At 42.9% G+C, this 27,451-nt stretch overlaps 1 protein-coding gene across 2 annotated transcripts in view; it reads right to left on the bottom strand.

The window, feature by feature from the left end:
- EDAR (ectodysplasin A receptor) overlaps positions 1 to 27,451 on the bottom strand; it is a 64,790-nt gene that overhangs the window by 22,210 nt on the left and 15,129 nt on the right. For both annotated transcript variants that reach the window (XM_085320816.1, XM_085320817.1), the window contains exons 2-4: positions 4,962 to 5,030; positions 3,618 to 3,740; positions 1,665 to 1,846 (exon numbers count right to left, since the gene is read on the bottom strand). In XM_085320816.1, the coding sequence (XP_085176942.1) occupies positions 1,665 to 1,846; positions 3,618 to 3,740; positions 4,962 to 5,030 (374 nt within the window). The remainder of the gene's footprint in view (positions 1 to 1,664; positions 1,847 to 3,617; positions 3,741 to 4,961; positions 5,031 to 27,451) is intronic.

Raw genomic sequence — 27,451 nt, 5'->3', positions numbered from 1 at the left:
ATGAGAAAGTGTGGCCAGTTGGTGCTGCCCATCAGCTTGCCTGATCCAGTGCAGGGGCTTGGAGCTTTCCCGCTGTTGCACAGGAGCAAGCCCAAGGCTTCTCTATGCTGCATAAGGAGCCAAGAAGGGTTCAGGATATGTTTTATCCCATATTTATTTTATCTGGAGAATTTAACCTCTTCAAGTTCAGAGTAAGAGAGTTTTTCACCCTGATTACTGGCCTTGACAAACTGACCCAAGACCTGAGAGTCCCACCCAGCTGCCCATGGCCAGAGTCAGGCAGGCCAGTTTCTGCTACAGGTTACACCTGTGCAAACGTGGTGCTTTCAGACCACTCCCTGTGTACCAGCTGTGCAATCTGATTGTTTCAGCTGGCACCCCACTCTCTCCAGGGTGACCTCATTAGTCCTGATGAAATTGCAAAACAGCAACTGCGGCCACTATTTAACYTTCTTACTCCTAATGATGTATGAGGGGAAGTTAAGAGGGAGTTTTTTTTCAAATCTTATTGTTGGTTTGCTTGGCTGGCAGCTAGACAAGTCATTCTTTTTATTTGTAAACTGTGAAAATTTCTCATGGGCTCACTGATACAATAAACCTGGAGCCTTGCAGTGCCTTTTTAACGGAGTTTCCTGTGCTATAAGTAGTGTGCATTATACTGTGTCTGCAAACTCTGCACAAAAGCCAAATGTCCGTTAGGAGTTACACACCTAAGCCAAAGAGGCACACTTGTACAAAATGAAAAAGGTAAATAAAGTGAGGTTTTGTTTTAGAGTATTTACTTACCCAACAGAAAGAATGTTGAGAAAGCAAATRCATGTTTGAGTTTGCAGACATTAGAAGGTAATATAGTCAAGAATATATTGCTAACACGTTCCATGTGGCAATTGCTCTCTCACCATTACCACCAGAATTACACAGAGCACAACAGATCATTAAAAAGGTAGACTTAATAAATAGCACATATTAGAGCACCTTCAACCACCTGCAGAACTTATTTTTACAATAACATCACACATCACATTAGCAGCTATTTAGATTCCTCTTTCCCTGTCACCTGAAAAAGGCCTTGAGAGACTAAGGTTGCCTCAGTGAATCTCCCCGAACAGCTATGTTAGCTAACGCTGTCAAATATTGACAAATTTGCCAACTGGTCACATTTGGAGAAGACGTACTTTATGCTCCTTAACATAAACATCCAGTGCCAGTGTAGACACTATAGGACATCCAAGACATCTTCATGAAACTGATTTACACGATAAGGGACTTATAAAATGCCCTTCTAAAGCGGCAGCTGGAGGCCAAGCTGGGTTCCTTACAGCATCTAAAATAGCACTGGACACTTAGGTAGGTGAATTGTTCCCTTTCTGTTTCCAGTAAGAAATAAGTTTTGTTTTTTCCAGTTCGTTCCCAACACCTGTTTCTTCAGTCAGCAAGATTTCCGTAAGATTAATGGCATGTTCTGATTTACTAAACCCAGTAACACTTTTCAAATACTGGAAACGATTCTTTTAGGATAAGTTGTAAAGCATAATTCACCAATACTGTACCTACAGTCAGCTAGGACACGAAGAGAGGGTATCAGAGATTTTAGATTTTAAAAAATACTTGCAGCACTATGAGGAGCAGATCTGTAGAGTGAAGGTCCATGGTTAAATCCTTACCCAGGGAGACAAGGCCCACACTCTGCATCATTCTCTTGATCACCAGGTGTCATGACAGTGGCTCGAAAAAATCCCTCACAGTCTTTGTGACGTCTGCATATTTGGTAACCCCCTCTGGAAAACTTCTCGGACGGGCAAGGAATGCAGCCGTAGTCCTCATCTTTGGTGCCATATCCACATGTCTACAACAACACAAAGTCATTGAAAATATAGGCCTGCATTGTACATAATCTTCTAGGAAAACAGAATATTCATAGCCTGGTCTGAGGGCTCTGTGGCATAATGTAATACCAAGAGAACAAAGTTCCTTGTTTGGTCCCTTGGTGTCTACACCAAAAAGGCTGTGGAACCACAAGGACACAGCACGCTGTGTTTTAGAGAGGGAACAGGGAACCTCTTTGAAAGTGACCCTCTGTGACTGTCTGAATCATATTCCGGCAAGTCTGGGAAGTGAATTTTAGCTACTGCACTGATTAAAGAAAACCTAAAAACCGGGGGAGTAGAAGATTATGGGAGGAAAAGGGTTTCAGTAGGGATATCTATGATCTTGTCTCAATGATAGAAGATGCCGCAAAGAATATGACAAAAGGCAATGTTTGCGTGGGACTTGGTAGCCCCTGAATTCACATTTCCCAGGTGAACATTATGTCTAGATTAAATAAAACTAATATCAACTAGTTATTATTCAAATGTACTTATTCAGGACTATGAACYGTGTGAAATTCTTGCAATAGAATGTTTATCCTATTAAAGCAAACAGGATTTCAGGAATTTATTCTTTAATATGCAACAACTATGCTGTAAATCAAATGGTTATTTAGAAACCATAATTTATAATGTTGCAGAAGCTTCCAGGTTTCTTTAGTGCCAAAATATYTTAGCGGGAGAGCAAAATTAAATTCTCTGTGTGGGGGCCCAGTAACTGTGTGGCCCCCCAGTAAGGGGGCCCTATTTATCATACAATGCTGGAATAGCAGTGTCAGATTTTAAACAACTTTTAAGATGAGAATGCATTGGCAGAGACTGTGTGTGAAACTTTTACACTAGAACTTTCAAAATACTATTTTTAATAAACTACTTCKGGGCTGTAGTTTACGGATACCTAAGTGTGTGATGCCTTGCTCTCACAACACAGTTAGATATGTGAGCATTGCTGGGTAAGTTAAGTCATGCATGCCTCAACAGCATGCTGGATATGCATCAGTTTCTTTCACCGTTTTCTCTCATATTACCAAATCACAGAATCACAGAATGGTTGAGGTTGGAAGGAACCTCTGGAGACGATCTAGTCCAACCTCCATCTGCTCAGAGTCACGTAGAGCACACTGCACAGGATCACACCCAGGTGGGTTTTGAATATCTCCAGAGAAGGAGACTCCACAACTTCTCTGGGCAACCTGTGCCAGTGCTCTGTCACTCTCACAGTAATTAAGTTTTTCCTTACGTTCAGATGGAATTTCCTGTATTTCAGCTTGTGCCCACTGCCTCTTGTCCTGTCGCTCGGCACCACTGAAAAGAGTCTGGCCCCATCCTCTTGACATCCTCCCTTCAGGTACTTGTACACATTGATAAGATCCCCCCTCAGTCTTCTCTTCCCCAGGCTGAAGAGGCCCAGCTCTCGCAGCCGTTCCTCATAGGGCAGGTGCTCCAGCCCTCTGATCATCTTCGTAGCCCTACGCTGGACTCTCTCTAGTAGCTCCTTGTCTCTCTTGTCCTGCGGAGCCCAGAACTGGACACAGTGCTCCAGATGAGGCCTCCCCAGGGCTGAGTAGAGGGGCAGGATCACCTCCCTCCACCTGCTGGCAACACTCTTCCTAGTGAAGAGCTGCACTGAGCTGCATTGCCAGGAGCAGCCAGCCCAAGCAACATACTGCACTCCTGCAGGCCATCTCTCAGAYCTTCTCTTTGGCATTCAACATTTGTCCTACTTTGAGCAGAGAAATCTGAAATTACCATATAAGGCTCCTCTCCTGGCTCACACTTGGGACAGTCGTGGCACATGCCGGTGGTCTGGTTGTAGTATTCGTTCTCACCACAGTTGGAGTATTCAGCGCTTGCTGAGTACACCAGGGAAACCTGTCACCAAAGAACATTGCAAAGYCCTGTTACTTTCATTGCCTCCATTCCCCATACCCAGCCTCTTCCCCTTGCCAGGCAGCTATAGCTCAGAGGATGTGGGGCTGACACATCAGTACAAAGCATCCCTAAAGCTGCTGCTCAGAAATGCAAAAAGAGTGAGTGGTAGCTGCTTCAGTGTGGGTGTTTCAAGGCTCTAGGGGCTGCCCTGAAGGGCTGTGCAGCGCTTGGCCTGCTAGTGTGGGAGCCTAGCAAACGTTGCATGTTGCACYGCCGAATTCTTGGTAGGTGGATTACCACCTACTAGAATCCATAGCCCTAAATTGGGCATCTGGGCTTCCTTCCAAGCATACAGGTGGCTCAGGTGACTAGGGATAGGAGCCTTGAAAGCTGTTGGATCCCCCCCGAGGCTGCCCCAGACAGGTGAGGGCCCAAGTCCCCTCTAGCAACTGATAAAGCATTTTCCCATTTCCTGCATGAGTAAGTTCCCCATACAGGGAGGACCAGCGTGGACACCTTCGYTTTGCAGTGGCCATGCTGGAGGTGCACCATGGCCCACAGGAGGATGGCATGATGCTAGGCAGGATGCAAGTCCCAATGGCACGGCCACCARTAAGTGGGTTCTTCCTCATCACGTGCCTAGGGTGCCACAACAGGGCAGAGGGGCTGTTGCAGTTTTTTGCAATCTAGTTGTGTCATRAGAGCTTTTCAGAGCTATTCTTCAAAATACTGCAGCCCACGATTGCTGACATTAATCCCCATGCAGCCAGCACCTCAGCCAAAACCCTCACCCCTCCTATTTCTAATGAGCTTCTACAGATGTGGCTGCATGGGACAATTTTAACAGCCCGTGACAATGAGCTGGCTTGGGCCCCAGCCGTGAGACGTCTGTGAGACGTGTGACACCCAGGCTCATGGGCTCTCTCAGGGCTTGGCTGGCTGGAGCAAAGGTCTTTCCTGTTTTCAGTCCTTCTCCTTCCCTCTTCTTCCCAACAGCTTCTCCCACAGTCTTGGAAATGCTGATTTAGACACATACTMAAGTTTCAGCAGCACTAAAGTACATGCTTGAGTGTCTTGTTGAGTGGGCACCGATCACTGCATTGCTTTTCAGGTCTGAATTGCCTGTAGATGTGCTATGACAACTTATAAACATCTGCAAAGACGGAAASAGAACCCAGTTATCTTTGCATGCTGCGTACATCTACACACATAAATACCTACCACCAGAAAAGGGAACATGTGAGTCCATTTACGTTCACCCAGGTGAGCCATATTCTCTTGATATTTTACCTGAAAAGATAGAATCGGTGATTGTTTATGAATATTAGTAAATATTTGCATGTGTTKCCAAAATAAGAACAGAAGGGCTCAGAGCGAGAACAAAGGTTACACGGGAGCGATGCCTGCGGTTATATAAAGGGCTAAACAAAGCAGAGATGAGATGTGCACGTGTACGCACACACGTACACATGTGCATCAGCACACACCCTTGCTGCGCATCTCTTTCCTCTCTTCGGGAGAAAAAGTTGCACAACAGAGCCTGACCTTGCAACCTTTATAAAACTAAGTTGAAGATAAGGAATGAGCTCTGAACACTGGCACTTCTTCAGGTTGGCCTGCTGAGGAATCCTCCAGTGGAGGAACCAAGAGCTGTGTCTCAACTGCTGAACACGAGACCCAGGGATCAGTAGCGTAACTGGCCTGTGTCTGTGGTGTTTGACCTCTCTACCTCAGATTTATCTAGGAAAAGTCTAGTTGGAGCAGCCAAGACCAGTGCCAGGGAGTGAAATGACAAGCTGACAGTATGGGCATCCGGCGCCCCAGGGTTATGGCTTTCTCTCCAGCTTTCACATACCCAGCTGGAAAGTCCAGAGCTGCCTTCAGCAGGAGGAAGTGTTGGCTGCTTTCCATTTTTGATAAACAAACTGTACACTGAAGGGGTTAAATTGAAGTTAGAAGCCAAATTATTGTTCAAGTGTTGTTACAATGACTGAAGAAAACAAARGGCATGAGCTCTACGTTATGAACATACCTGCTAATTTATTTCATTTTTTTTAAATTCAATTCTATGAATAATTTGAATAAGAGCTAATGTTAAACATTCATGTGCTGAATTTCTTTCTAAAGGAAAAAGAAACGACAGGAAAAGGAGGCATAAATTGCTTCTCTAGCATGATACAACATATTTAGTGGTATTGTTACAGCACATAAAATGCCCTAGGGATCTTACAAATTCAAATGTTTGAGATACAGTTACATGACTTTGGTCCTAGTARAGGTAAACTATACCTTAAAGTTTGCAAGTCTCAGACACTTTGCAAGGTTTTCAGTTTCCCAGCAGGGTACAATTACTGCTGTAACATGCACACAAGCTATGTTAGAGCAGGGCTCTAGTGTWTGAGATGATAGCCACTAACATTTACATTTTTAAACTCTAAACAGATTAAGCAAAGATTATATCACTCCAGCATCAATCTATGAACTTGCTTTATATGTTCCTTCCAGCAACTGGGCTAGCTGAGACAAGTAACTGAGTGAGTGGGTGGACAAACTGAATTATGAGTATATTCATTTCTTCAGAAAACTRCACTTTGAAAGCTAGAAAGAAAAGAAAATTGGAGATAAACTGTCCTAAGGAGGACAGAGATGGAAAATTGTCATGCAATTTTATAAACTGTCAAACATTTAAGTTGGACAAAGGCTCTAGCTGCTACAGTGTAGTTACTTGGAAAACTTCCAAGGACATAATTTTTACATGTATGCCTGTTAAACCGAACCCTAATTATAAAAGAGCTTACTGGACTTTAAATGTGAATATTTTTAAGGCTTTGTCCACACTGATACTGCAAAATCCTATTTATTATAAGTTGTCTCTTGGGCTGTTCAGGGCCAAAAATTTAACTGGTACAGTTTGCATCTGTAAATCCACAGTAAAAGTATGTCTTGTAATAAAAATAYGCTTCACTTGCTTTCAAGCCACCCAGATGTTTACTGTTTGAGGTACTTATACGCAATCATAGGCAGATTTGAAAAATAGAGATGAATCAGTGTAGCCTATTAATGTATAATACAATCTTCTCCATCCGTTTGGTATTTATTTATATAAAATGTTGACAGTGTCAAGTTATACATATACATATAGTATATATTTTTCTCTCTCAGTATAAATATACATGTAGGGATATGTTTTGTATGTAAATATACATTTTTTTCCCCTGTGTTCCATCATTATGCATAGCAATATGTCAAGCATATGGGAAATATTTTTTAAGTGGAAAAAGCCAGTTCAAAGTGTTGCATATGGTCAGATTAGAATAGCAGGGGAGACATTTCTCCCCCACTCAAGCACAAGGTCATAAACTGGTAGTRTTATTTTCTGTTTTATTTATTTATTTATTCTTCATTTAGCATTAACAAACAAAATGCCTATTTTTACAGTGCAGGAGTGGGGAAAGGGAGGTGGGGGAGGTTTCTGGCAGTAGGGGTGCAGGTAGCTCCTCAGCTGGGAGGCTATCTGACAACGTACACAACGCCTGCTCTTGCGCTTGCTGTCAATTTTCAAGCACGTTAACTTACGCCCACGTCRTATTATCACACTATCGCACAGTAAACCCATCCACACAAAAAAGGGTTTTCCAGTGCTAAAACGATTTTTGTCTCTAGCYGACATACGTAGAGATATGCAAAATTTGGACCATCAGCTCGTGTCTRCCAAGAGGCAGGGAAAATGTTGCTGGCTATTGCGGTCCGTGAGCTGTCCTGATCAACCAGAGCAAGTAATTCTGAGGAATACTTGACTGAATTTACATCAAATGTACCTTTCCTTGTATTCCCAGTTACATATATTAATCTGTATGTCACTGGATTCTCAGAGGGCATCTTGGTTGGGATCCCGATGTCAGAGACATGCTGCTCCACCAGCGAGGATGCCAAAAAGCTTTTGACAGCATCAAATTCACAGTCGCTTGCAGCCACTCGGGAGGCTTTACGTCAAGCAAAAAAATGAAAAGCTGCCTTTTGACGTCAGACACCTCTGGGTCCCAGCAYGGGGAGGCATTTTGAAAGTAGGTAATGTTTGCTTTCAGATCCCCCTGTGAACAGGGAGGTGGGGAAAACAGGAGACGTGAATCCAGAAGGAGGCAGGTGGAGCTGCATCGTTGTGGGAAGCCTCTGGGAGCCAAGCGGGGAGTTTGAGCCCTCTAGAGTTAGATGCAGTGGATGAGGAGAAGGAAGGCAGGAAGGAAAAGTTTCTTTATGCAAATTTGGCTTTCACGACCAATTTTCAAATGAACACAGCAGAATCAAGAGACGTTCCTGCTCGAGATACGTCTGCTGTATCACACGAGTTGCCATGATGCTGGCTTTGAACATTGTCCCARTATTCCCATAGGGACAGAAATCAATTCCAGATTTCAAGCAAACTGAAGGCTGCTACATGTAAGCAGAGGCATGCTAAGGCTCTTCCTAATTCGGAGCTGAGGAGCAGGTGAAGCTGTCTACGTACAGCTTTATTGTGCCAGTAATACCCTTCTGCAGGGTTTTTGCAGCCAAAATCAAAGTCTTGGTCTACTGCTGTTCTTTTTGACACTGGTGCTAAAACATGGGTAGGAAGTCCAGATTAAAAATATATACTGATGCACAGAAACAGTTTTGCAAATCCTTCTCATCCCTCCACCCGTGCCTGAGATTCTGGGAAAGAACACCTTAGTTTTTGCTGGATTTCTCTTACAAGTTCAGTCCTTTATTATTCGCATGTAAATACTAACTGGAGCAAAGTATCAGCTGATGAGCACTGMTCTACGGGCCATGAAAAATTAATCAGTGAAAGCATTGTCAGTCCGATGGGTTTTGATTAAACCCAATGGCTCTGTGCTGCAGGACGGCCAGCACCTGTGAGAGGGAAGGAGCTGGAAGCAGACTCTYGCCGGGATCGTTGGATGGCTTCGCTAGCAGTAAGGACTCTCCTGCCGCTYGTCTGCTGAGCCCACCACAGCTCGTGACTCATGTTTTTGTTTGGGACACATGGGTATCCCTGGAGAAGAGGTGTAAAACACAGACTTGGGTCTTCATGGATCAGGTGTGTAACACACAGCAAGTCTAGTCATGACTAGCCTAATTGACATGCTAATTACAGCAAAAGTGGCTTTTACTGGAATCTGTTAATTTACTTGGATGATTAGGTAGCATTGCCACTATATTTACAGAATCCTTCAGTTAACAGAGTAAATACAGGGAATATGCAAACAATGAGGTTACCGTTGCTAGTGGTCTAGGCCAAAATCCGGCAATTTTCAATGTGCGGCCTGAACCGTTACGTTAATTCTCTGACTTCAGTAGTAATACAGAGCAAAAGCTAATTTCCTATCCTAGATAATCTTATTTTAAAAAAGGTTGACAAAAGAAAAGGAAAAGAGAAACACGAATTGAATAACAGAAATATGTGTTTCTTAATGTCGTAGAGAATCTTGTTTTGGTGCCTACATGCACTTCTTTAATTTCACCAGCGATGTACATATACTTAAACGACGCAAAGGTTGCCTTCAAGAGAGGCAAAGACACAACAGCTCCCTCAGAGAACTTCACCGTTTTGACACTTCTTTGTGCATTTCTCTTTTCAAGTTTTCTAAGGAACAAATTGGTTACCGGGTGTGTGGTTATGAACTGAATTCCTGAAAAACTGGCAAATCGATATTGGTCAATGTGAATACGAAATCCACATTCCAAATCTCAGCAGCTAAGACCAATAACAGAGATGGACAGCAGCACAGGAGAGGAAAGGTTTCATATAAATAAATATGGGCAGGTCATAGGCACTTCCCCAGTGCCACCAGCAAATGCTTGTTCTTGCTCTGAGTTCCTGAGGTCCATGAGAGGAACCCTATGAACTGCCTTTGCCAGAGATTATCACCGTTTTTTTTTGCATGGGCTCAGTAGATAATCTTTATATGTTCCTGCTATTGCTAAATCCCTCCTAACTGAGATAAGCATGTAATATTCACTGCAGGGCCTCACAAGTTTCAGGGTTCAGCTACAGATTTCAGTTTGGCTCCAGCCTTCTTAAAAAGGATGTGGTTTGAATTTTTTGTTCCAGGAGGAAAGAGGATTCTCTCAGCCCATCATTGAATGACAATGATGGCAGCACAGTCTTGGAGGAAGAATGAACTTAGAAAATTATAAGTAAATAAAAACATAGCGATTATGATGAAAACTATTTTGTAGCCYTGGTTACAGTGTGTTTTTGTTCTGAGCCCCGGAAAAAAATATTACGCAGAACAATATTACATTTGCAGGACAAGGCACTGTTTCCCATATCTGTTTCTTATCATCTTGACCTTGCAAATATACTGTAAAAATGACCCCAGAAAGAGATGTAAAAAGTGTTTAAATGTTACAACTGTGTTCTTTCTTTTACCTGAAACATCAAAAGGAAGCTAGAACAGCTCAAACTTCACATAAAATTAAATTCCCCCTGTGACCCGGGAACTCCATCAGAAAAATAATTCACTGCTGGGGCATAGGAGCATTTTTTTTTTCCAGTGGGAGTTGTTTTGATTAGAGGGGACATTAAAGATTCTTTAATTTGTTAATGGGGGCACTGCGTGCTGATGATGGGGGGATAATGACGACCAACTCTCCTGTCTCTTCACAGACGTGCTTATCTGGAAACTACATCTGGAAGTCTGTACTCAAGCCTGCTTTCTCATCTTACATAAAGACACATGTTGCCTCCAGTGTAGACAGGTCATCAGCTTTCTGAGAATATTTTAAGGGAGAAAAAAAAAGGGGGGGTATGATGGAGGAAAAAAGGAAAGAAAGAAAAGACTCTTTCTGCATACTTTGTGCAGGTGGCATGCATTCCCAAGGGAACAAGGACATTAATGAGGCACAGTTTAAGACTGGGATCCCCCAGCTACATGTGCACATACATCTCCTGCTGGCCTGACATCCTGGTGTGGGAGCAGGGCTGGCAGCTGCAGTCTCCCCACCACTGGCCCCGGGAGCATCCATGGGTTTCAGCAATGTTTCCTGTAGAAGGGTTGATATTTTGGTGGGGAAGCAGAGCTATGGGGAAAAAACAGCACCTGTAAGCTCCTGCCATGGAGTCTGCTCTTGTGGCTTCCTTGTGGGGGCTACCTATTKTATATGAATAAGAAAATACTAGTTAGGGCAACAACATATGCAGGGACTTGTCCAGGTTCCTCCTTACATCCCCAAGAAAAAATCTGAAGGAATATGATAAAAAAAATCCCGATTCTCTAATCTGATAATTCTAACAAAAGAACTAACGAGCTGTTAATGAACACATACAACTATGCAATGTGTACCAGGTCATCCCAGTCTTCCTTTCTCCTGGCCTCTATGTTTTCTAGGCRACAGGTGACATAATGAGAAGAACAGTTTGAGTCTTGGCTTGTGTTATTAAGATCGATAAGGATTTGAGACCACATTTTGCTTCTTTTTTTCCAGGGTCCATTTCTGTAAGCTCTTGAGCATCTTCAAWATTCACAGAATTCAGAAAGCAGAGGATTTTTAGCATTCTCCAAAGACTGGCATCTTTTTTATACAATAAAGGTTGATGGATTCCTCCAACAGAGTTGGAGGAATTTAGAAATACTTTACAGGAATAAATTTAGGTGAAAACCTACATCAACAGAATTTACATAAATAGAAAACAATATATGACTGCTACAGTGACCAGCAATAAATATGTCTGTACTTACTTCTGCAGCACATTTGCATTTCTTAGCTAAAAGCCAGAAGATTTGTTAGAGAGGTCAAAACACCATGCTGGCTGCATAGAACTGCAAATTATTTCAAGATTATAGATGGCTTCCAAATACATTTTGTTAGTTCTATAATTAGCTTTCAGTTCTGTTTTTCCCATGGTTTATATAAAAAGCACCCGAACTACTGCCTCTTATGTGGACGCTGTGATAACGGACCCTGTGCTGTTGTTGCTGGCTGCAGCAGAGCATGGTGGTACCTTTGGGGGGGTGAACATCCCAGAAGCCGGTCGCTATCTGAAGGAATTGGTTATTGGGATGGTCCCATTCATGAACTTTCTTTCCTTGTACAAGCTCATTCAGCAACAACGAAGCGTTTTGACAAATTTATTGAACTGTAATGAACTGAGTGGTGGTGGCCATTTATACTTTGGTACTTGATTTCYGAGTCTGAGAAAAACCTCTCATTTCTCAATAGGCATCTCTCTTGCAGATGAAGGCACGCTGCCCACAGATTTTACTTTTCTGTTATTCTACTTTTTATGAAACYTTGTTTGAAGAGGATTATTAATTGTTTTTTGTAAACCAAAGTTGGGCTGCATTTAAATTCAGAGCTGCATCCCAAGCTGCCTGGGCCATCCTTGTAGGGCATACTTGAGCGAGAGCCTGAAGGTGCTATTCATGGCAAYCACCCTGCGCACAGGCGCACGAAGGAACAACCACCTCGTTGTTTAACAACAGCCGAAGTCGCATTACACACATGGGCCTGTATAAATTGTGTGTTTTGTACGCATATTTTTGTACACATACCTATTTAAACCCACATGCCCGTAAGATCCTGGCTTTCCCTCACATCAGATTGGATCTTTCACAGCTCAGATAATGTCCTGCTACAAGGAACTCTCCCCAGTTAATGCACACAGGCTTAGAGTGAGAAAGTAGGCTGCCTCTGGTCCAAGGGAAGGATGAAGAAATGGCTTTCTCTGTTCAAATACTTTCTCTTTTGAGACTATAATCATGAAATCCCTTCATAGTTTCTCTGAGGCCTCATTTTTTTTTAATGGAGTTGTTTACATTCCTAATTAAGGAGCRCATTAAACCTTAGTGGTACCTTATCTGATAAACCTGTTACCAGGCTATGTCAAGCTGAGCCTTTCAAGGGARCAAGCTAGCTGTAAAAACTAGTTATCCTCTGGGCTGGTAATGTACAAGCCAAGAGCTTGCAGTTAACTTGGGTTAGTCACAAAATACTAGAAATGTAATAATGTTTTAAAAAACATAACACAGATGCTAATGACCCTTTTTTTTCCTTCCCCCCCCCCAACCTTTTTTCTTCTACAAGAGCTAACAGCCTGTCACTTCACTCCCAGTTAATATTCCCCTCTACAGGTGTTAACCACCTTTTCCTCTCATGTGGTGGAACTGATTAACATAATAAGATTGATCTAAGAGTAGTCCTCCCTAACTTGTATTGTGCTCGTGCTTTTTGGTCCTGCTGAAGAAACCAGGCCTCAGAGCTCTTCACTTTTTTTAGATGTATCAGCCAGTCTAGTAAAAGACATCACTTCTATCTACGTGTCTCTTTTCCTACACCACCTCCTGGGAACTGTGTGACAGTAACACCAGCAGTACTACACAAAATATAAGGCTGTGTGAGTAAATATTTGACTTCTTCCTCCTAAAGTAGCAATCTTGCAATTGTACCCTTGCTGTTTCRGCAGCAATATTGCCTTCCAGCTTGGCATGCTCAGCAAATTTTGTTTGCAGCTTGCAACTTGTTATACCCAGGACCCTCAAGAACATATTTAATAAGACARTTCTTCAGAGAGTAGGCAGGAGTCTTCAGTTCAATAAATCTTTCAGCACAACCCATCCATAGCTCCCTGCTTGCTCATTTTTTATCTGTTGAACCTATCCCATGTTCTTGCATTCAGTGTGYAACTATATCAAGTGCTTTACTGAAGGCCAGACTCCATTTAGAAAATAAAGCATCCCATCAAGGACAACTTAGGAGACTGGTGTTACCTACTAAAGTTGTATTGTAGTGCATCTAAAGAAAGTTTCTATTTCTTCTAGAATTTTACAGAAGATACAACTGCATTTCTTGTGTAAAAAAACAGCGTAGATGGGGGAGCAGGGAATATCTTCAAGATTAGGCTATTATCAGCCAAAACTTTTATAAAAAAAAATCCCCCTTCAGGGATAAGGCTGCTACTGACTTCTTGTTTGGGTACTACTAAGCCTAGCTTACATGTTGTCTTCAAATATACTGTATTTTATGTTGGCTTTATATTTCTTCTTTCCCCTATTCCCTAATAACTGATCATTTAGCCAAATGCAGATGCCATCTATGGTGGTACGACTATGCTGTGAGCAGAAAATGAGATTTTTACTATATGCACTTTCATTTCTTTAACCCAATCCTGTGGCACAAACACAAAAAAAAATGCTTGTTAAGAAACAGTGTGAACAGCCAATGGCAGTATCTTGTACTGATGCAGAGGTGAGGTGATAGAAATACGGGAAAAATGAGGATAACACCTGAGGAGAAYTGAAGGAAAGGTGAAGATCATGGCCTTATGGTTTTCCTTCCTGCAAGGCAGGCCTTTACAGAATCACAGAATCAGTAAGGTTTGCAGGGACCTCTGGAGATCATCTAGTCCAACCTTCCAAAGATTTCCTGGTGCTGGTTCCACTGGGGATTGAACCCAGGACCTTCAGCGTGTAAAGCAGATGTGGTAAGAGTACATCTTTAAAATTTATATTCATGTAAAGCTGTTGTTTGATAAAACAGTCTTTGGACATGCTAAGAATGTGATTGCAACTCTGAAAGGAAGTGCAGTTTTTATAACATTTTCTACATTGCTGTAGGACAAATGAAACAGCAGGGTAGGAAAAGACCTCTGGGAAGCAGTGGCAGTACAAAGATGTCTGGAGGAAAAAGAGTCAGTTAGAGAGGAAAAGATAGAAGTAAAAAAAAAAAGTGCTAAAAATTTAGTTACGCCCAAATAAACATTTATTTTTTTCTGATACAAACCAGAAGGTAAGGGTTTTTCCTACAAGGTAGGGAGAGATGTTATGGTGATTAAACTCAACTCTTTTCAGCTGCTTAAATACTTATCAATAACATGTGGTGAGTCTTGGAACATTTGGGATTTGTCTAGTTTTTACATATGAGAACTTCCTACAATTTTTCTTAGAACATGATCCTCTGAAATGTTAAGTATCACCCAAAGCAGCTGAAGAACTTTTGCTCCCTTCGTCTTCAGCAGTGGTTGAGAAAGGATGTATTCTGGGACAGCATTATTTTGCACTGCTAAATTAAAACTTGGTATCAATCATCATCTACATAAACAACATTTTAATAGGTTTAACACTGTCCTAACAATTTATAATATTTTAATTTCGTATTTGTCAGATGAGTACATTTTATTTTATGCGTGCTATAAGTCAAGATCTTCAGAGCTGTATCTCCTAAATCAGATTCTAATTCCACTGGGGGGCAGTATGTTAGCACATATATTATAATATGGTCACCATTTACTTATGAGACAAGTTTTTTTCCTAGAGAAATATTTAGTTATCATGTGAGGATCTGCTTAATGTACCAAATATGCACAGGCAGATATGTATAGAGGACATCTCTCTTTTATGCACTGCTAGATTATTGAATTGTTAGCTAAATAACCATCACTAACCAGATAATGAAACTCTGCCTGTAAGTACAGAGGTAGTTTAAAGATAAACTATTTATTGGCACTAGGATCAACAGATTCTAAGTTAGCTACAAAGCTGCAGGGAATAATGACATGTGAAGTAATCTTTTTTCTTTTTTTCTGTTTTTCTTTCTTTCTTTCTTTTCTTTTCTTTTTTTTAATTCTTAGCCCCTCAGGAGATTTGGGATGGTTTGATGTTCATCTGGAGACTTGTCAAAATTCTGTAGAAACTTAACAGCCTGCCAACATGGGTGGTTGCTGCTTGAAGGCATTTCTACATGGCAGAGGTCCTGCGTGCACACGGCAGACCTGTACCAGTCAAATGCTGTTTGGAATGACATGAAAAAAGGCACGGTGCAGTGTCAGGACACCATACGCTGGGTTTGAGGGACAACATATGCATATCCAGGCTCTGTCCAGGCTCTTCCAGYGGCAGCCAAGCTGCGGGAGGGATCCTAATTATTTTGAGCACCGCCTAAGCGTTAAACCCCCCAAGCTGCTGCCACACCTATGTACCAGTGTTTGGGTGGGACAGCACTCCTACCTCCTGGATAGAGCAGAAATAAAGACTGGAGGGCAGCTCAAGTGGCACAAAGAAACTGAGCGGAGGTACAAGGCAGAAGGCTTACACCAGAGAAAGGGCTGGAGAAGGGGACGGAGGCTGAGGACYAGAGTGAGGAGTTAGGAATAACTGGAAGGCTGCGGCAGCAGAGGCTTCCGAGCTGTTTGATGGGGTCCTGTCTGCTGGTAGCCCTGCAATTGGCTGCAAGGATGGCTGTAGGTGTCTCCTGGTGGGGCATGTATGATACAACTCCAGCAAACGGCACAGCAGGCCCAGGCACGTGTCCTGGTGCTGGCACAGCAATCTTCGACGGGACTGAGAAGCCATGTTTTATGCAATTTACAGATGACCCCCTCAGTCACATAACCCACTTGGGAAGTGTGGGACAGCTAGTGTTGGAGGCAATCGCAACAAGAGGAATTCATGGAAACTGTACAGGCCATGAAGGCTTTCGGAAGCAGAACTAGAGCCATCCGGCACAGAGCAGAGGGGTGGGGAAGAGGATGGGTGTTAAACTATCCTTCGGATGGTGTTCAAGTTCTTACTTGAACACGAGAGAAGACTGCTCCATAGAGAATGGTAACAGCTGCCCTGTGGCAGCACAGGGAGAGCTCCTCACAATTTCCTTGGCAAACCTCTCCAGCACCAAGCCAAGCTCCTTGGGATGTTGACAAGAATTAAGGTAAAGAAATAGTTGGTAGGACAAGACTTTGGTTGCACACCTTCCTGAAGGGAGGAATACAGATACTTTGGCCTGAGCCCAGGAGCTGCATAGCTGAGGGATATGTATACACAGTGCAGGTACTATAGTTGAAAGACAAGACATTGCACAACAGTAGAGGAGGGACTCARGTTAGAGACCATTTAGACAAACCAGACACCCAAAAATCAATGGGCCCTGAYGGGATGCATCCACGAGTGCTGAGGGAGCTGGCAGATGTTATTGCTAGGCCACTCTCCATCATCTTTGAAAGGTCATGGAGAACTGGAGAGATGCCTGAGGACTGGATTAAATCCAATGTCACTCCAGTCTTCAAAAACGGTAAGRAGGAGGACCTAGAAAAYTACAGGTCAGTTAGCCTCACGTCCATCTCCGGAAAGGTGATGGAACAGCTCATCCTGGATATCATCTCTAAGCATGTGGAGGAAAAGAACGTGATCCAGAGTAGTCAGCACAGATTCACCAAGGGGACAACATGCTTAACCACTCTGATAGCCTTCTATGATGGAATGACTGGCTAGGCAGATGACTTGACTTGTTTGACTTCAGCCAGGCTTTCRACACTCTCTACCATAATATCCTCATAGGTAAGCTTAGGAAGTGTGAGTTAGATCAGTGAACAGTGCAGTGGAGTGAGAACTGGCTGAAAGACAGAGCTCGGAGGGTTGTCATCAGTGGTGCAGTGTCTAGTTGGAGGCCCGTAGCTAGCGGTATTCCCCAGGGATCAGTACTGGGGCCAGTCTTCTTAACCTCTTCATTAATGAMCTAGATGAGGGGACAGAGTGCCTCCTCAGCAAGTTTGCTGATGATACCAAGCTGGGAGAAGTGGCTGATAYACCMGAGGGCTGTGCTGCCATACAGAGAGACCTGGACAGACTGGAGAGTTGGGCAGAGAGGAACCTCACGAAGTTCAACAAGGGCAAGTGAAAGGTCCTGCACCTAGGGAGGAATAACCACATGCACCAGTATAGGCTGGGGGCTGACCTTGTGGAAAGCAGCTCTGCAGAGAAGGACCTGGGAGTGCTGGTGGGCAACAAGTTAACTATGAGCCAGCAATGTGCCCCTGTGGCCAAGAAAGCCAATGGTATCCTGGGGTGCATTAGGAAGAGTGTTGCCAGCAGATTGAGGGAGGTGATCCTGCCCCTCTAYTCAGCCCTGAGGAGGCCTCATCTCGAGTCCTGTGTCCAGTTCTGGGCTCCCCAGGACAAGAGAGACATGGAGCTACTGGAGASAGTCTAGCATAGGACTATGAAGATGATCAGAGGGCTGGAGCACCTGCCCTGTGAGGAATGACTGCGAGAGCTGGGCCTCTTCAGCCTGGGGAAGAGAAGACTGAGGGGGGATCTTATCAATGTGTACAAGTACCTGAAGGGAGGGTCTCAAGGGGACGGGGACAAACTCTTTTCAGTTGTCTCGTGTGACAGGACAAGAGGCAATGGGCAGAAATTGAACCACACAAAGTTCCATCTGAATATGAGGAGGAATTTCTCCCCTGTGAGAGTGACGGAGCACTGGCACAGATTGCCCAGAGAGGTTGTGGAGTCTCCTTCTCCGGAGATATTCAAACCTCATACAGACATGATCCTGTGCAACATGCTCTAGGTGACTCTGTTTGAGCAGGGAGGGTGGATGGATGGTTAACGGGGGTTAAATGATCTCCAGAGGTCCCTTCCAACCTCAACCATTCTGTGATTCTGTGACTTGAGCAGGTTTTATGCTGATGTTGTGCCTTTCATGGAGCTACTAGAGAGAGTCTAGCGTAGGGCTATGAAGATAATCAGAGGGCTGGAGCACCTGCCCTATGAGGAACGGCTGCAAGAGCTGGGCCTGTTTAGCCTGGGGAAGAGAAGACTGAGGGGGGATCTTATCAGTGTGTGTAAGGACCTGAAGGGAGGGTGTCAAAGGGACGAGGACAAACTCTTTTCAGTTGCCCTGTGTGACAGGACAAGAAGCAATGGGCAGAAATTGAAGCACAGGAAGTTCTGCCTGACCGTGAGGGGGAATTTCTTCCCTGTGAGAGTGACAGGGCACTGGCACAGGTTGCCCAGAGAGGTTGTGGAGTCTCCTTCTCTGGAGATCTTCAAGGCCCACCTGGATGCAACCCTGTCTACCATGCTCTAGGTGACCCTGCTGAGCAGGGRGGTTGGACTAGATGATCTCCAGAGGTCCCTTCCAACCTTACTGATGCTATGATTCTTTCAGAGTGCCTCACCCTGAGCTATACRCACAGAGAAACTGCTTGGTTTAGACCAGCTTTTCTCTAGCTGCCTGTTCYAGCAGAAAGACTTGGGCTTCCCATGATGTGAGTTGCAGTTGTCTAYAATGTATTTTCCATACTAGAATAAATCTTCTCTTATTGGGGCCTTAGTTATCTCTGACTGGAGCCTTCACAGTCTTTTTGCAATGTAACAGCTGTATTGTTTGAGAGAAGATAGGTTCTTTTGTGTTTCTTGTTTCAGGATGTAGAAAAATGTAAAGTATATATTGGGTATCTGTTCCAGACCTGCACTTATATCCAGTGACTCTAGAGGTAGCCCAGCTGACTGTTCTGTCCATGTCTGGGTACATTTAAATGAGTTTTGGAGAAACGTTGAACAGAAATGTTACAGGTATTTAGGATCCCTGTAAGCTAGAAAGAGGCAGAAGTTGCTGCAGGTTCATACTGACTCATTGGTCACTGTATTTTGGAGCTTGTGGACATGGAGGTTCTCATGGTCTTTGTGAGTTTTTTTTTTTTTTTTTTTTTTTTTCCCCCAGGGCTGGACGTGCAATGGATGGATTTCTATGAGAGAGCCTTGCAGCCAAGAACTCAGACCTACCTGGCCACAGGTTGGCTCTTCACCTCCGGGCTTTATCAGGAAGAGACTTCCAAAGTAACAGGAGGACAGTGAGGGGCACTTGAGCAAGTGGACCTTCCAGGTCTCAAATAGTTGATAAACTCTAGTGTGGCCATCGGACAATGAGGGGTAAAGTCAGATGTGTCACACYGCAGGTAAAGAAGAACTATGGAGAAGCAGTGCAGTAGGTCCCAAACAGATAAGAAACATTATGTGGCTTGTTGGAAGCATAACACTCCATTCAGCTTGTGGGCAGATGAAAAGTCCAAGGCATAAAGCAGAGCTAGTTAAAGTCTTAATTAAGATAATTCTAATAAGACTTAAAAGAATTTCTCATRATCATGGATATTTCATGTTTATCAGGATTAAAAGAAATAGGAAGAATAGCTTATAGCTGTAAGTCCAAGTATTTTTCTACTTTTTTAGGATTTAAGAAATTAGAGTAGTGCAATACTGAAAGGTTGAACRCTCTCCTTTGATTAAGGTGCCCTAGAATTCAGGTGATACTGCAAACACTTCTTCAGCTCACATGGTCCATACCCTTACTGGAAAATTTGGACCTTAGATGTTTACTGTTTTTGGCTTTTGCACCTCCATCTTAGAGCCTTCATGCAGTTTATTTCTGAACCTGGAAAACAATTAATTCACCTTACATTTCATTTTTATCATATCTGACAGCTTTCTAGATTGTGCCTGCACATGACATCTATGCCCAAGCATTTTAACAAAAAAATTCTTTTTTTTTTTGCAGGGCTAGTGTAGATGTCCCCTTTTTGAAGGTATGATTTTAGTAATGAGGTAACAGTAATATAATAATGCCAACACTGAAATGAATCTCTGAACTACATAAAATTAGCATAGCTAAAACAAGGTTCGCGCATTTTCTCAACTGTAATTTCATTAAAAATCTATGTACCTCTAACACACCACTAGTACCAAGAGCACTACACTATAAAGTCATSAGATTTTAAAAAGAATTATACAGACCTCTTCCAATTCATTCTATCAATACAGTAAAATACATTCTGCCAGAAAAACTAGCAATTCTGTAGTCTGTGCTTATTATATGCTTATCCCTTATCAAATAATTCAATCGTCAAAAAGAGGATTGGATGGGACCTCAAGAAGTTATCTAATCTATCCTTCTGTTTCACCTTAAGACAAAGTCATTCTCTGTCACACCTGACAAACATTTATCTAACTGGTTCTTAGAAACCTCCAATGACAGAGATTTCYGCAGTTTTCCCTCAGCAATTTATTCCAATGCTTTGTCATTCTTAGTATTAGAAAACTTCTCTTAATACCTACACCTCTCTCCATTCACTTGAAGCTGTTGCAATTTGTCTTACCCACCATGGATGTGAAGAAGAGATTACTTCCTTCACCTCTGCAGTAATCCTAGGTGTTTGGAGTCCAATCTCAACTTGGACATACAGTTTTATGCAAAATAGTCCAAATCCGTCCCATCTGCTTTGCAAGACAAACTTTCTAGAGCACTGGTCAATGTGGTCACGTCTATCTGGATTTTATCTAACTGGTTCCCATCTTTCTGAGGTGGATGCCTAAAACTGAACACAGTATTCTTATGAAGACCTTCTCTATCCGAGATAGAACATCTCACCAGAGGATTTATGAACTCTTTTTGACACATCCCAGGATTAGGCTATGAAGGGAATAAACACCCTATGACTGACTTGCAGCCAGTTAGGAATCTACTAGAAACTATAAATCCTCATCTGTTAAACTGCTACATATTTGAAGGTGGTGGTTTTTTAATTTGCCTTTCTCTCTCTCCCTGAAATCTATGTTGGCATTTCTACCAAGACGTGAAAAAATATCTTGCATTTGTAAGACATATCGATTTTGCAGTGTTGCTACCTRTGCACCAGTAAATACATTCATTTTGTGCCTAACAACTGCTCTTGTTTTTTTCATGCTGCTGGAGTAAATGCTACCAAATTTGTTGTTTTGCCAGTAATGCCATAGCAACACAGTCCCATTCCCTGGGCTCCTTGCTTTGCCAGGCTGATGAAGGGGATGTTGGGACTGTCATGGTAAGAGTGTTTTCATCTAAAGAACAAAAGCAATCTGCACCCTCAGAAAGCCGTCACTGTATCTCCTGCAGATTGCTAAGCCATGCCAGCTCAGAGCTCTTCACTGTGATGCTGGATGAAAGTAATGACTCCAGCACCGTGATCTGCTATTTTGAGTTGGATGCTAAAGATGCTAAAAAAGATTTTTCTGGCAGAACATCTTTGTAATATTTCCACTACAAAAATTGGCTTTCATCCTCCAACTCTAATGTCTCATTTTGAGGACTGAATGTTTTATGGGCAGATACACTAACATGGTCAGGAGAGAATCCAGTTCTGAGGGTTTGCAAAAACAGTCTTGCTCTAAACAAGGCAAGAGAATTGCTCCCTTTTATCCATTGACCTAAGTATCTTGCATGTTACTTGATGGCCCACCTTGTTCTCAGCTACTGGAGGATGTCTTAATTGATAACCTCTATTTTAATAAAACAACACAAAATTATCTATCTCAGCAAGTRTACATTGCAGGTATTCTGTTCTCCTGTGACCAAACACTGTAGAATTAGTTTAACTCCTTAAGTGGCCTGTAGGAAGACAGGAGCAATCGGAGTCACTATTTGCATATTTAACTATCTTCCTAAAGTAGAAAAGAAAAACTGAGTAATATGTGATGTGTAAGCTGAAGAGATGCTATAGTGAAGCTTGTACCTTGTTTCTTTGGAATACAYTTGCAATGACTTAGTGTTGTTTGTGCTTTTCTCCTACACAGAAAACTGAAGGATGGCTTATGCACAGAGAGAGTGAATTTCTGAAAAGCTTTGTTTTATAAAACAGTGACTATTGCCGCAGATACTGCTTGCCTGCCCTTTGAAGACCAACAATTTAGCAGAAACATGGGAAGCTTTAATTTGACACAAACTCTAAAATGTTCCTATCCTCAACACTATGTGGCCCCTACTACAAGGCAAGGTAGTGCATTTAGAAAATGAAATTTTGGAGTTGCTGCAGGTGATGCAGGTGATGGGGATTTAAAGGACCTCATTTTATAGCGCCAGGGATACCAAATCCTGAGGAGAAAAGAGGCTATGATGAGAAAAATATTCATCTGTTTTTGTTTTTAGCTTTTTATTTTTTAAAATCTCCTCAGAAGACAGTGCATTAAAAATGGATTAGAGTGCCTTTCAGGTGTATTATTACTTGCTTGCTTCAGTTTGCTTCCAGAGAAAGCAAATGTTGGAGCCAAGTATTTGCTCTGAAAAGAGTCTAACAAACAGGTCAAAGCTCTACCTACAGTGTCACATGAGCAAGCTAGTGCTAACTGAATGAATTCAGAGAAATATAAGGAAAAAAAAAGACTGTGCATGTTTTGTAAGGTATTTGCAATCCTAGTTGTGGTGRTGGGACCACAGTGTTTTCAGTTCATATCATATGGAAAGCTACTCCAGTAAAGTCAGCTCTGGAGTGCTGGATTCATCAAAAATGGAAAGCCAGCACTTTAGCTGGATTAGCTCATGCAAAACTAGCTTATACTAGTAATACCTGCTTCAACATTTTCTGGGGGACATTGAGGCAGTGCTTAGAAACCATTAATGKGCCAGAGTCAGTTAACTCCTAAAACAGACAGGCTGTGAGGCCTGTCTCCCAAATCTGTTTGATTTTACTTAGTTAAATTTTATGTTAAAAACATATGTGTGCAGCTCTGCAGTGCAAAAAAAAAAMAAAMMAAMMAAMMAAAAAAAAMCTTACATCCAGCAAACCATGGCAAACTTATAGCCATCAAAACCATACCTCCACATCTTGTGTCTGATCTTTGAAAYGGCAAACGATTACCTGAGAGGTGAGGAGCCTGTGGGGATGGGAGAAGGAGGGCAGAGACAGAGTACGTCCAGCTGAGCGAGATAAACAGCCCCAAGAGGACCAGATGCTAGTGCAGCTCSCCTGCTCCCGTCGCCGTGCTGGCTTGGGAGGAGCTGGAGCTGCTGTCTGCACGCAGTGCTGCATCCAGGCACACCGGGAGGGAGGCAAGAGGCAAAACGGTAGAAAATGCAGTAAGCCTTAGCGATGGGAAAGGTAAAGGGAATGGCTGTTTGGAGAACCAGGGGATAAAAAAAAAGAAAGCATTGTCCACTGCTTGAAACCTAAAATATTCTACCAGTTGGACAGAAAGCAGAAGAAAGCCAAATGACAAACCAGGGCCAGGGTGTCAGGAGTGATCTCACCCTGACCTCCTCTGAATCTGACCCTACACGTCTGTTGGGTGCAGGACTCAGCTCCTGTTTTGGGAAGCAATCTCTAGACCACTCTGAAGTTATGGCTGCTGCTGCTGGATGATCTTGTCTTTTCACTTCCTTCTGCTTAAACTACACTGCAGATGATTGCAAATGTATCTACCAACTGGCTGTACCTGGAAGTGTGTTTTGCAGCATATAGATGCCTAATAGTGAGGGCTGCAGAGACTTTGCAGAGCAGTGCATCTTTATCCAGAGGCTAAAGGCATATATCATGAAATATTCAATGATTAGTGAATCATAGAATAGATGATAAATATATCTATCCAAAATTTGTGTGAAGCATAGTTTTAAACTAAAAACTTCAGAGGTTGGGGTAGTCCTTGTTGATCATATATAAAACTTAAATTAGTCTATCCATCCTCTGGATTAAAATGTTGGTTGGTATCAGTATATCGATAAGGAAATAACCCAGATACAGATGGTATTGGATCACAGAGATGACCGCAGTGTTTAGTGGAAATAAATAATAATGGACTATCTCCTCTTGGAAAAGCTGTTTTGGTAAATTCAAGTCTAAGCATGAAGCAAGCAAAACATAAATTTTAGGTCTTTCCTGTCAAATATYGTTCCACTGGTTTGGAAAAGATCTTAGCTCTTGTTTTTCTTAGCACAATATGAAAGCCTTGGGGAAAATTAAATTGGGAAAAGATTCAGTATGTAAAACATACAGCACAGAATATTGGAGAAATCTCAGTTTGGGCTTAAAGAATCATTCTTGTCACATGCTGGCAGAATTCTTATCACCCACTTACACAAAACTGAATTTGGGAAATTGATCAGCGAGTCAGCAATTCCTGGCAGAGCCTTTTACTAGCTGTTTGATTCTATGGAGAACGGCAGATACCCAAACTCCACGTGTGAATGTGTCGAGAAAAATCTAATGCAGAAGGACGTGCGACTCCATGAAGGAAGATGTTGCCAATTAGCCTGTTTCTGCAGAATATCGTTCTAAGAATTTTTTGAGAGGGGAAATGCCAAGTTTCTTGTTAAACTTGTTGAGTATCTCTGGCAAATGTGAAAAAGAAACTTTCTCTAGAGAGAYTATGAAAATAGCTGTTTGAGCCAAGGTTAACAATGTATTCAATGTGACAACTTCGTCATCATGTCAACTCTGATTTTCACAGATTATGATGAATGCAAGAGCAAGAAGCCAAAGTAACACTGAAGGCTGGTAAATATAGGGGTAATCTGGGTGAGGATTTGGAGTGGGAGAATGAGCTAAAACCATGAAGGTAAAGTGCATCAAACCTCTAAGGCTTCTTCTGAATTTGCCTGTCAGAGCATTCTGAGTCTGCTGACTTAACTTAATATCCAGTGTGCAGCTCCCCCTGAAATGGCCTAAGAATTACATCACTGTAAAGTTAAGAAAGCATTCTGAAGGGAGAAAATACAACTTGCTCTCTCATTCTTTACAYAGTTGCTGCTGATACCTGTGCTCAAATCAGCAGTGCTTTTATATCTGTAACAGCATCTTGGATGCGTGAATATGTAATTCTCTGACTCTGTTTGCTGGCGCTGGAAAAGAGGAGTCTCCCCTCGTTGGGAAAGACGTAGGTACATTAGACACCGCTTTACAGCRTCAGAGTCAACTAATGCTACTTTTCTAAGCCACGTACGGCATAGGCAGACTGTGGATACTGCTCTCACGTAGCTTGACTGCAGCACGCCAACCTCACGGCACAGCACGGTTTCTGGTCCTGCTCTCAGCCTCACTTCACTGAAGGTTATCCATTAAACCATCTTGCACAGAAAGGAGGTTATTCACAGGAACTGAGCTAGACTTTGGGCTGWACGGATAAGTATTCTGGCAGAATTTGTCTGCCATGTTGCATGGGAGAAGAATGCTTTAACATGAGGGGCTGAAATGCGTAAGAATTGTTCCCATGTTAGACTRATGGCTGCAGAGTGGTTTAGAAGTAGCAAATATGGGAAACATTTGCTCTCTTATGTAAACATGTTTATTTTTGTAAAGCCTTGGACCTGTCTCAGAAGGGTGAGCTCATAACAGCTGAGTAGACTTTACTTATCTTGCTGTGGATCAGTCTGACAAGTTGCTGTAGATGATTCAAATAACTTAGAAAACCTGTAACCATTCCTATACCCTGCCTGTGCACCTCAGCAGTCCCCTGGAGCCCTCATAGYTGGATACAAGTTAAAGCAGCCCTCAGGCTGCTCTAACACACTTCGGAGCTAAGCGAGGCAAAGCTGCAGAGGCCAACGTTACCACATGAATATATTTCTTCAGCAGTGCTTACTCTCAGTGTACATGCGATATAGGTTTTAGTTACACCTGGCATGGTACTTGCCTATCCTAAACACAACAGTCTCTCGGTCAGCTCAGTCTTGTTTTCTGTGTAGATGTTTTTCCCTATCCTTAGAGATTTGCTGTTGCATTARGGTTCTGAACCCAAATCTTGCAGAATCTCCTGCAAAGTGTTTGTCCAGCAGCGTGGGGTGGCATGGCCGTGTCTCGGCATACCATCCCACGTTGCCTGTGTGACAGCATCCCTCTTTGGTCTGGGGTAGACAGGAGTCGCCTGAGGTTCCTGGGTCTGTCCCTTAATAACTTGGACGGTGGGGAGTCCACACTCTCTACACAGTCTCTAAACTAGGAGATGCAAGGGCTGAAACTCTCAGGAGGAGACGCCGTTCGCCTGAACAGCCCTGGCTCAAAGGCAGAGCAGGCGACTCGGCGAGGAGCCTGCTCCCTCCCTGCGGTGGGGAATCAGGCACAGCTGCGCAGGTGAAATCCCGCGGGAGTCAGCGCCGACTTTCTCACTGATCCTGACGGGATCTGGATTTGAGCCACGACATACAAAGAGCACACTCAATACGCTAGTTGACAGAGTTAATAAAAGAGGATCATGTAGCTAAAAGCGGTGTGTGTTCCCTGTGCTCAAAGAAAAGAGTCGTTTAATTAGCCTATCAAAACAGTACCACTGTAAGCACCCCAGACCTACCCTAACACAAACCTGTACTTAGCAGCCTGACTGGAAACTTTAAAATTCTCTTGAAAATAGCCGGGTCCAGGCTCCAAGCCTGGAAGGCAACACTGCAATGCAATTACTCCAAGTAATGGGATAGTCACCAGCMCATTAGCAATTAAATGACGGTTCACAATTAGTGGAAAGATGAAAACGGCTGTAGCCAGTCTTCCTGTACCAAAGGACTTATTTGTAGTCTGTTACTTGCATCAAAATGACATGTTAGAGAAAGATGAAGGGAGCCTGTCACAGTCCATTTAAAAAGTCACTTCTTCTAGACAAGGCTCTCTGCTTTCATCCCTCTTTGCATTATCAGCTGAACCGCTGGCAGCAGGTATTCAAGGAATTTCAGCGGGCAGGAGGAGAGCACAATATTTCCTTGTCACTGTGATAGATTTGACAGGCCATTTGGGCACTACATSGAGAATTCTGTCACACCAATTGAAATCTTCAGAAAGCCAACGGGCTTTAACGACAATATGCAGCTACTCCAGGCTGGAGGTATTAGGTGATGACTAGAGACCTCTTTTGCTCGTGAGTCATTCACTTTCATCTTTTAAATGTATTTAGAGAGCTGGGGGTTGGGATAGTCCTGCCATAGTCTACTTGACTTGGTTATCAAAGTGCCACGTTCTTGCTTATTTTTCCTGTATGCTTGCATCTCAGGGAACAGGTTTTCTCTGCTAAAGATGGAGTTGTTCCCCAAGCTGCTGAATATCTTAGAGACAAGTAATTTCATTTGTAAAGGCAAGCGTGTGTGGCATGTGGTCTGCACGCATGGCGTTAGGAGACATCCTGAGCTTAGCAAAGGGGGCAGGCTTGGCACCGCTGTCTGCACGCGAG

Source organism: Rhea americana, unplaced genomic scaffold (assembly GCF_003343005.1).
Source record: "Rhea americana isolate MKP2758 unplaced genomic scaffold, rheAme1 scaffold_66, whole genome shotgun sequence".
Taxonomy (NCBI): domain Eukaryota; kingdom Metazoa; phylum Chordata; class Aves; order Rheiformes; family Rheidae; genus Rhea; species Rhea americana.
The sequence above is the reverse complement of the archived record's forward strand: the minus strand, read 5'-3'. Positions and strand labels throughout refer to the sequence as shown.